We start from the raw sequence: 11253 nt of genomic DNA on the forward strand, positions 1-11253 counted from the left end.
AACTATTTAAATTAAAAAAAATTATGCAATTAGCCAAATAAAAAATATTATTAATAATTGTTTATCATATCAGCTAAAATTGTATGATACAACCCTAAATGGAAGAGAGAGAAAGCATGCTCACGAATCCAGTGAACTAGCATGTGGGCTGAATAAATGAATGAAGAGAGAGATCCAAGAAGAGGAGGTAAATTAATGAAAGTTGGCTGACTAAAGGGGTTTTCTGTGTCACATCTCATAATTGAACAGGTCTCACAGGAACATTCAAGCATTATTTCCCTCATTCCTTCTCCTTTATCCCTCCTTTGAATGCCTCTCTCTCCTGAGAATTCGACGTGTTCATTTAACTGACCAAGGTTTTTTTGAATATTGATCTAGTTCATCTAGATAAACCCTCTAACGACAGAACCGGACTTCATCAGTCAAATACTCCAGCTCACTGTACTAAGTCCGAGTGGGGTGTCATATGGGTTAAAACCCAATGTCTTGCACCGACCGGACTACACAAAAATGTCATCCAAGCCTTCATCAAACAGGCGCTGTGAATGAAAGGTATCAAAATGCAATGAGGACGAGCCCCTCATTAGCCTCACGTTTCAGCCAAGGCAGAAGCAATGCAGGGCCAGAGTCACATGCCATTTGCGTGTTAAAGGTCTATGACATCCAACTAAGTTCAAAGTTAACTTTACAGACACTGCGATGTACACACAGTCTTTCTTTAGGATGGCAATTCTTTGCCAGATATCAATGGTGAAATCTCAGTCTATGCCAGACTTGCATAGACTAGACTAAATACATAAAAACATCTTCCTGTTGAAAAGAGGTGATGGTATAACAATAACAGTTCATGTCTATGCCACATGCTGTAGACTGCAGGCCCTGCCCATGAAAATGCTAAATTACAGCTTACACCAGAGCTAAAATCCAGCACGAATGAAGGAGAATAAACCGGCACATGTCAGGATGGGCATGTGTTAAACTATGGCCTGCAGAAGGGAAATGTATGTTTTAAAATGCATTATTAGTCTACAATAAAAGTCAGACTGAAAGGAAAAGAGCAGGAATCTGCAGCGAAGTCATATAGAGTTAGTTCAACAGTTGTCCATTTTCAGCTTTTTGATTTCTCTCGGCAAGCCAATTCTGAAAACAACACCAAAAGACAAATAGAGCTATTTATTAAGTGCCTTGTAATGATGTTCTTCGGTAATCAGATCCATTCTGCAAGTGATACTTTTTTTTTTGTCTCAGTGCCAGGTGCACCGTTTCGTATAATTGCATTTCAGCAGACGAAGCCCTTTGGCTACCAAACACTACAGTAAAAACACCAGTATATTCCAGCTTACACAAGAGAAGAGAAATCACATTTAAACACTTAACTGACCAAAATCTAATTAAGAAAAAAATCTGATTAGTAAAAAAGCAACATTTGGGGATGCATGACATGTTAGTTAAATGTCAAATAAATGTAATTTAATGTATATTTAATTGGTCATGCTCATTCTATTTTGCCAACATCTAAAACTTTAAAATCTAAATCTTTACAAAGCCTCATTTAAGAGCACTGTTAAAGGTAATCTTTAGAAAATCTCAAAAAGAACTGGTTTATTTGGAATTTATTTACTGGCCATAGCTTGAATGGCTTATCAGCCAGAATGTTTATATCAATGCATCCACACCTATATATATTTTTTTTAATAAGGTGCAAGCATAACATCCTAAAAACTAAAGCTACATTATTCCCTACAAAATATTCTGATTCACTCTGACAGATTTCATATTACAGAAATAAAATGCATTGTGAATATGTCTTAAATCCACGTAATCTCCTCTCACCTGATTCTCCTCCTGGACGACTCTGTACTGCTCTTTCCACACAGCGATCTTAGACGCCTCATCCTTGCGCAGGGCGCGCTCTTTTTTCAGCTCAGGGCTCCAGAAGGTCTTAATGGAGTTCATGGAAGAGCTGAGTTTGCTCTCCTTCACATCCACCTCCTTCCGCAGGAGCTCGTTCTCCCTAAGCACCTCCTTGAGCTGGGTCTGCAGGTCCATGATGGTGTTGTCCCGCGCCTGGCGCAGCGAATGAGGCACAGTGGACGCAAGAGTGGAAGGCATGCGGTGGTCTCCGAAAGCGATAGCATCAGTGGAAACAGAGCCGGGAGCCCCGGTGGAGATATTTGGGCTGGATCCCATGACGGTCGTTCGGACACTATAAGGCACCCGTCCTCCTGAGCGGCCCAGCGTCATAGTACTCTTAGGCAGGTCCGGGCCAGATGTCACCACCTCGTTGTCACTCAGGTACATGGGGCTGGATGTGGCATAGGCAGCGTTGAGAGACTGGATGTTCTCCATGGAGAGGGTTTTACCACCTGGACCTCCAGGTCCACTACCCCCTGAGCTGTTGGTGCGGCGGTGGCCCAGACGGGGCGAGCGAGGGAGACGAGGCGAGCGGCCGGGACTCTGATTGCTCCCCCCGCTGTGGTTGCCCTCCACTTTGCCCACGGATCGGCCACTACCGTACATGGCGGTTTTGACTGAAGAAGGGCAAGAGTGAAGAGAAAAGGATGATATGGACTAATTCAAGCTTTTAAATATTGTAAATTTCGAAAGGTCTGTGATCTACTTTTGGCCTGTTTAAAGCATTTAAAGATGCAGATTTTTCATTTTCATCATATGATTCTGGGTGTTAAAGAGTGGCTGGTTTTATCCGTTTACTCTGGTCATGTTATATTCCTGCAACAGAGAGAGAGAGAGAGAGAGAGAGAGAGAGACAAAGTTAAAACCTTTCCTGTCACATTTTTATTCAGATAATGGCGCTCATGCAGAGTTCTCCCTGGCATCTGCTGCCTTGCACTCTTCTCAGAGAGGAAATAATAAGCTAATGAACAGGTCTGGCACACGGTATGCTTTAACCTTCTTCGCTGGACTCTATGTAGGTCACTCACATGCCACACTGTATTTACTTTAGCTCTATGGCTTCTGTCCAATACCCATACCGCACTCTCAGCTCTACGTCTCTCTTCATTTTCTCCACACAGTCTTTTCCTCTGCCTTCTTCATCAGTAGCAACTTGCTTTAACATCTGACAGCTTTCATATAAATTGAGGCTGAGCTGATCTCATGCAAACTTATTTTAGGAGTATGAATGACACAACAGTCTGCATTCTGAATCTCTGATGGTAATCAAGGCACACTGTTTTCTCATTTTTAAATCACTGATTAATCATTCATTTGAATTTAAAATGCAAAAAAAAAAAAAAATTCAAATAATATGCTATTTTTAAGCTATTGTTTTCAAACTTTTTTAAACACTGATTGTACAACCTGAAAAACAACGGATTGATTGATTCAACTCTCATGAGGTTTTCAGAGGCTGTGGCACGTCATTTTGGACAAACTACTTCAGTATAACACCTGGATGTAACACCTGCAGTTGAACCATGGCATACATTGTAGGGAAATAAAATACTAATACAGACAATTTAATGCCTCTGCTATTGCGGTTTTAATCAACACAAAACCATTGATGGGATTGTGAAACCACACATGAACACAGCTATGAGCTCGTTCAGAGAAGCCCAGCCACAGGCGGCAGCTGCCTTTTGTCTTGTGTGTTTATCCCTGATGAAATACTTCATTGTCTCTTGTAAAACACATCTTTGTTTTGTAGCAATACTAAGTCACATGGGACTCATACGTGATCTCTTCTATAAATGCTATTCTATCACTAAATTTAACTCATTTTTTAACACAAAGGGAAGTGGTATAGACTGTTCAATTCATCTGGTTTTTAAGTTCTAGATTTTAAACCTAAAATATTTCCCACAAATGCAGCTTAAGCATAATTTATTGAGAAGAGGCTGGCAGTGGACAGTAGAGCCATGTTTTGGTCCATCCCAAAAGCCAAGAAAATATTCAGTGAGGCTGCGATCATGCCCAAGCCAACGTACCCGCACTCTCTCATTAGGAAAGAATCTAACATCAGAGCCACAATGTGTCTCAATGGAGTAAATCTACATGAAAATGAACCAAACGTGAAATATGTCAACCACAGACTCCCTTCAGAGTGAAACTTTGCGCTGGGACCGATGTCATACAGAACATGATACAAAGAATACAGAGTAAAGAATCAAAACAGTCCGGTCTCATGGAGGAACAGTTTGCTGAAGCTGTGATAGACTCAAGTTGAGAACGGAGCCGGGTACTGATAGATGCGGAGGGGGCAGCGAGACCACAGATTTCCTTCCTCTGCTGCTTTGACGAACGGAAGCCAAATCATTAAAGCAGTGGGCATGTCTAACCCCGTCACATTCCCTGAAGCCGAGAACATGTTTTAAATGCCTGCACTTATCTCACTTATGTAACAGCTTTTTTATGCATTAATCCACCTAGTCCTAAAATATGTAATATGTAGATATAATCAACAACTGCAGATTTGCCACTTTAATGACTCAAATCAGCAGAGCATAAGCGCAGCATGACAGAAACATATATTCATTGCAGTGAAGGCAAGAGAGAACAGAGCACAACACTTCAGTTAAACAGGGCAGAGCTGAGAAGATCGGGACAACTAGAGTCTAGAGAGAGTCATTCAGAAATAACGGGAATGTATCCCACGTTTGAGGAGCAGAGTTGAAACTGGCTTAGGAACCGACAACACACTACGAAATTTGTACGCCACATCATTTCTACAGATTTTTTTGTTTTTTGTTTTAAACTTAATACTTAATTATTAAGAACACTTGTTTTAAAGTTACAGCCCAAAAAAGTATACTTAAGCTTAAATTAAATAATGTAAACTAAGTGAATAATGACACTGTTCGTTATTGGGTGAACTGTTTCTTTAAAATCTATGGGAGATCTCGCCATCTGGTTCGCCCCGGGCAGGTGGATTACACCTGGACAGTGGACACTTGAAGAAAAGGTAACCTCCCTCCATTTCTTTATCTCTCAATCACTCCCTACAGCCATATCTCCTTCCAGAACAGCAATCTGCTCTGCTCTTCAGTGGGGATTTTCAATGCGCTTCATGGAACAGTAAGTTTCCATTACATTTGGCCTAAATCATCACACATGAAAATAGACCAAAACCAATCTTTACTATAATCGCTCACAGAACTGGAAACTATAAAAGTATTCAACTTATTTTTAATATATCTGGAATAGTCTGTGTGGTATTATACAAACAAACACATGTAAATAAAACCTTCTCCAAATACTAAAAACAAATGTTTATGCCTCTGGAAAAGCAGAGCTTCCAAAAGTGAGAGATATCAGAGAGGAAACTAATGTGAATGGAGAATGTGTATCTAATGTGAATCTCACTGTTTAAGTATTTTATTCTGAAATTGCTTAAAAGTGTGATCAGATTGTGGCCAAACAGAAAGTAAACTAAATACTTCTTATGCAAAACGCAAAAAGATATTTATACATTGAAAAAAAAATTAAGAAATGACATGTAACAAATTAAATTATTTATTTCAAGAAAAAAGGGGGTAGTAGTATTTTATTGCAAGATGTACTTGTAAAAATCTTTGTTTAAAAAAAACAATGAAGTTCATAAAACTGTACCATTCATTATAAAATATCTCTTTAAATTATACTAATAACCAATAAAAAACACATTAAACTCACTGAGAATGTGATATTCGTTATGTTTCTTCATGTTATAATATATAGCCTGCAAAATCATAACAAATATATTGGGAATATTCAATGTATGACCCAGCCCTAGTTCTACACAGACGAGACGATAAACACACCACAAAAGGAATGTGTTTTATTTTGCTCATGACTCACAACATACAGCTAAACGGAGTCAAATCTTTTAAAGTAATGGTTTGAGTGCTGAGTCAGAATGCACCTTCCAAGCCCACAGCCTAAATTACAGTCAGCAACTCTCATTTCAAACTACAAAGCTGCCTACAATAATCAATACGGGGTAAATTTCAACTAGCCGCTTGGCATTACGGTAACTTTTGGGCAAGGACTCCTTCTCTAACATCTAATATGAATTGTTCTGCCCCCCTCTCGGCTCGGTTACAGCATCAGTGGGACAGTGTGTTTATAGGAGAGAACAGAGGTCAGCTTTGAGCTGATGCCTGACGGCCTGTCACTTCACATCACTGAACATCTCTTCTAGACGGCAGCAAACAACTACAACCACGGTGCATTTCATTCAATCCACATCCACACGCACATAAACTGCTCTTCTGCCTTCTAAATCCAGATAACTGTGGGAGCATAAATCAGATATCTGACAGATATGCAACCTGAGGATCTTATTTCTAATATGGTAAAGGATGAGACATAACTCAATAAGCAGCCAAAGAAATCATTATATCTCTGCAAAACGACCGATATTGATATCTAGAGACCTAGTCGAGGTTGATGGTCAATATAATGCAGGCACATTCAAGCCTACGTAATGTAATTAAATGAAAGAAAATTAGATTTACTGAAAAGAAAAATAAGCACCAAAGATTATCTGTTTTTTTTCTATGACGCGTTCCACAATTTTTGTCCAGTTGCTTTGAAAATTGGGCTGACCTTGCAGCGTTGCAGTGTTTCACATTTTTCAAAGACAAAAAAAATAAAGCAACAATTATTGGAGGGTGTTTTACAAGAAAATACTATTTCATAATATTTACTTCCATGAAATAAACTACTAGCAATTTACAAGCAATTTTCTGACTTGTTTCTAAATGTCTAACTTAATTTCACTTGCTGCCTTGACTTGGTTGTGCAAGTAATTTCAACTTAAATTACATTAAACTGACTTAAATCAAGGTTACTTTCACATGATACAACGGATAAATGTACAAATTGCTCAACTTTTTTTGATGAATTAAAAGTAATGTAAAACTTAGGTACTGATCATTCCATTTTTTTTAAGTGAACTATTGCTGTTTAGTGTACTAATATTGAAAACAAACTGCCAGTTTTTACGCATTATTTACTCAAAATTCAGTGCAGAAAAGGTAGTTTCTTATATGTTGACAAGACTGTCGGTTTTGTAAATCAGCTAAAAGGTTTCCAGAAGGATGAAGGAAATAGAAAAGGTGAAGCATTTCAACATTTTCTTTAAAGAATCACCAAGGGTTGAAGATCCATCAGCCTCCTCTGATACGGGATCTACTGTAAATAGAAGCTCTGCATGGCCAAAGTAGCCGCAGGCTGTTTTCACACTGTTCGACTGTTCATCTGAACTAGAGTTTGATTCAGTCTTCATCCACTTGCCTTGACTCTTTCACATTGCATTATTTGGCTCAGAATCATGTTGGTTTTGTGTTATCTACTATATGATAAATCAGTGATATTTTAGTAACAGAAATACTATTCACTATTTTTTTTTTTTTTTTTTTTTACATATTTTGAATAAGTCTTTTTTTATATTTTCTATAATTTAAAATGTTCTCTATTTTCATTTTTGTTAAAGCTTGTCATTTTATTGTATATTTATATATGTATAATAACATAAGAATTATTTAACAAAACCTTAGCTAGAACCTCCACATTACACATTTCTATTTCTCATACCCACAGCTTTAGAGCTACAAGCCAAAGATGTTGTTTCAAACTCTTCAGCAAACACATCATTGCTTTTGAGACTCTGGATCAACTAATCAATTGTCATCTCCAGTCCTGATCTGCTAGGCATGAAACGAGAGAGCCGGTGTTGAATGTGCATTTCTTCAGGTCTGACAGGTGCCTGTCCCCCATCTGTCCGTCTGTTTGCGAGAGTTAATTAGGTCAAAGATGGGCTCCCCGCACCTGACATGCTAAACTACGCACACGATGGACTCTTTCTATCTGAAAGTCTGGCTTGAGTCTGGCTTGCTCAGCACTAAGTTGCTGCTGCATTTGTAGGTGTAGTAGTCATTGTGAAAGACGTCATGAAAGTGCGCTCGCTGAGATGTGTGCTATAGAGGCAGCGGAGAACACACAACTGAGGAGACATCGCACATGAAAATCAAGCCACTGCTTACATTAGCATGCTGTGCTAATAATATTCAATATTAAAAGAATCAATATTTATACAAATTAGATTTTATATTTAAGTGTCATTAAATTATTAGTGTTTATAAAGATTAACTTCAAGTGATTGTTAGATGATGGCAAAAGTGAACTAAAAATATTAAAATATATGAAATTCTATAAGATTTTTAATAGTAAACATGGAAATGGGAATGAGCAGTCACATTTTACATTGCATTTGCCATCATCTGACACTCACTTACAGTTCATCTTGAAGAAATTGTAAAATATAATCTTTATTGAATCTGAACATGCATATACATTTTTTCAATCATATTTTAATGCTGTGATACCTAAATTCACTTGTAGCTTTTAAAATGACTTATCTGATTTTTAATATCTAACTGATATTAAATATTTAATTTTTGATGCTTAACTGAGATATTTTATTTTATATATATATGAAAAATGGATATTCATTCTGATTACATTGAAGTGCATTATTAAATTATTAGTGGTTACAAAGATTAACTTAAGTGAGTGTTAGACTGACAAATGACGATCTAAAAATAGAGGAAATATCTCATATCAACAGATAAGCTACATTAAAATGTCTAATAAAATCTTTTAAAAATAAAGATGTCATGTTCATTTACATTTTAACTAAAAAACATGTCACAAGCATCACATTATGAGGCACCAAGGACTTCAAATCCAGATGCACTCTTAACCCCCATCCTTCATCGCACCACGGCTTCACCATTTTAAAAAGTGTTTCTCTTAACACACCAGATTGCATAACACATCCACATATCCAAAAGTAAAAAATACATTTTTCATCAACTTCAAACCACCAACAGAACTACACCTTCCCCTTTGGGAAATGAAAGCATGCTGGTACACGCGGACACAAAACAAACTTGCCTGCATTTCTCATTGTCCAAGAACCAGTCACCTCCCTGTATTTCTCATGTAGTACACCCTCCAGAGATGAAATAAAAACGAGGACCAGGCCAGGTCTTACAAAAGAGAAGATAGCTTAGTCATATACACCCTAATCGAAGCAGTTTATCTTGATAATATGTCTCTCAATATATTTAAACAAACATATTAGCTTTTGCCACTAACCATTTTTCTCTACTAAAAATTAACAAATGGTTTTAGACAGTGCTTAGATCTTCTTTTCAATCACCCTCATCACCAATCAGACAGCAGGTATGATCAAAACCAAGTGTCCATCACAGTTCCTGGGAAAGTTCTAGTTCTCAGAAGATACAGACACAAACCCCGAAGGCCAGAAAATATGCACCCCTTAAAAAAAAGAAGTGATAAAAACAAAATCTTGACCTGATTTTCAGTTATTTTTAGATTATTGGCTTTCCAAAATCTACTGACAACCTTATTGATTGTATAGTCAGATTTTGTGTTCAGCTGTGTTTTTAATTTCAATTTTAAGTAAATAATTTCTGTCATCATTAAAATATGTTACATATATTTGTATTAATAAATAAACAAATAATAATAAAAAATAAATAAATGAATCTAAATATATATATAATTCAAATAAATACATTTGTGATCAGTCATCAGTCACCCTGTCAGTATTCGTCAATTAAAAATAATAATAAATGCTAGTCAAGCATGTTTGTTTGTGTATGAGTTCACATCAGGTCAGCATGACATTACACTAATCCTTCTATATCAGTAAGACCTCGAGTCCAGCTTCCTGACACAAGCTGTCCAGTCAAACCATGACAAACACAGATACACAGGATTGATCCAGTAACAGACCAAATGTTGAGATCCACACAACAGATAAAGCAAGAAAGCACATGCTCAGCGTGTTTATAAAATCACTAGGAGTCTATTCTGCTGATAATATTCACAGCAAAATGTGATATGTCATCTGACAAAAAAAAAACCTTCGTAAAACTAGGATCAGCCACACAATACAGTACTGAAACATCACCTTAAAGGACTGATGTGAAAGACACCTGTTGGATCACAAGTTAATATATTTGATTGATATTTCTTATATTCATAAAGCAGCTACAATATCCAAATCATCTTAAAAAAAGGATTAAGTTTGAAAAAAGTTTAATAAATTATTTTTCCATTTAGAATTTTTAATTACATTTAAAAATGTATATTTAAAATATTGAATAAATGTTTCATCTATAATATGAGCTCATTTTTTAAATTACAGTATAAATACATATAATAACAGGATTATAAATATCTATTTTTTTTATTAATTTGGTTAAAAAATGTTAAGGGAGGGGCTCTTGGATCCTTCTCAGGAGAGCCAATCAAATTCTTCTAAACGAGAATCAGTCGGGAACGACACTCGATTGAACTACCTGCAGGGTCCCTGTAACAACATCCTCTGCTTTTAAACAAAACTGTTTTGTTTGAGGGTTTGTTTTGCTCAGAAATAAACACAACTTCGTTTGGAATTAGAGTCAATGTTTCACCGGCGGGGAGATACTTTGTGTCTGTTCTAAAGCTGAGATATTTTGTAACCGATACATATTTTTCCTGCTGACGTCACAGAGAGTAGGGAGATACTTTGTAACAATTCGCGGATATTTAGTAACCGCCTCGCGGACGCTTTAAATCTGTTCTACGAGGGAAATACAGACCAAATAAGCAAAGTAATCAGGAATGAAAGTCTGAAATGCACATGCTTGCAGTCACAGGGCTTGACACCGCCTGGGCTGAAGCTTTGGATGGATTCGCAGCGGATTTACCACACAATAGTGTCCAGATTGCCTCACTATAGCTGTTTGTGTCGAATCATAAACTCGCCACTGGAACGAGACTCCTCTTACACAGAATATGTGTGTATTTTTTCTTCTTTTCCCCCCTCCTGTTCCACCATTGCTTACTGGCGCAACAGCGTTTCATTTGAACGATCTCTCGTGCGCATTTTGTTAAATATCTGCTTTATTTGCCCTTCTTCTAGTTTGCCTGGTCGCATACGAACGTATATAGACCGTCAGTGTGCAATAAAGAGATATTTCTCCACATAATCCCACACTATCAATGGGCTGTGTCCGAGCAGTTCAGACTCTTCAGCAGAGGAAAATCACTTTCAAAAGCTCCTTACCTTCTTCCACAAGAGGTTAGTCCGGTGTGGTGAGATGCCTGTGCCTGTATCTATTGTTGTAGACGGACCGTTATCACTTTGAGAGCTGATAGCCCTGTTTTACAGTACTTCTGTCGTTTTCTCCCTCTCCTTGCCAGATCTACCAGCCAGGGTGCTTCAAGTGACGTAAC

The 11253-nt window shown here is 37.4% G+C and overlaps 1 protein-coding gene across 5 annotated transcripts in view; it reads right to left on the bottom strand.

Moving 5' to 3' along the window:
* Positions 1 to 11253, bottom strand: part of LOC113072249 (ELKS/Rab6-interacting/CAST family member 1-like) — an 82634-nt gene extending 71381 nt beyond the window's left edge. For 3 of the 5 annotated variants that reach the window (XM_026245309.1, XM_026245308.1, XM_026245306.1), the window contains exons 1-2: positions 11084 to 11253; positions 1834 to 2730 (exon numbers count right to left, since the gene is read on the bottom strand). In XM_026245309.1, the coding sequence (XP_026101094.1) occupies positions 1834 to 2520 (687 nt within the window). In that variant the 5' untranslated portion in view covers positions 2521 to 2730; positions 11084 to 11253. The remainder of the gene's footprint in view (positions 1 to 1833; positions 2731 to 11083) is intronic. The other 2 variants (XM_026245307.1, XM_026245310.1) reach the window with 2 other exon arrangements.

This window comes from Carassius auratus, unplaced genomic scaffold (genome assembly GCF_003368295.1).
Source record: "Carassius auratus strain Wakin unplaced genomic scaffold, ASM336829v1 scaf_tig00008717, whole genome shotgun sequence".
Taxonomy (NCBI): domain Eukaryota; kingdom Metazoa; phylum Chordata; class Actinopteri; order Cypriniformes; family Cyprinidae; genus Carassius; species Carassius auratus.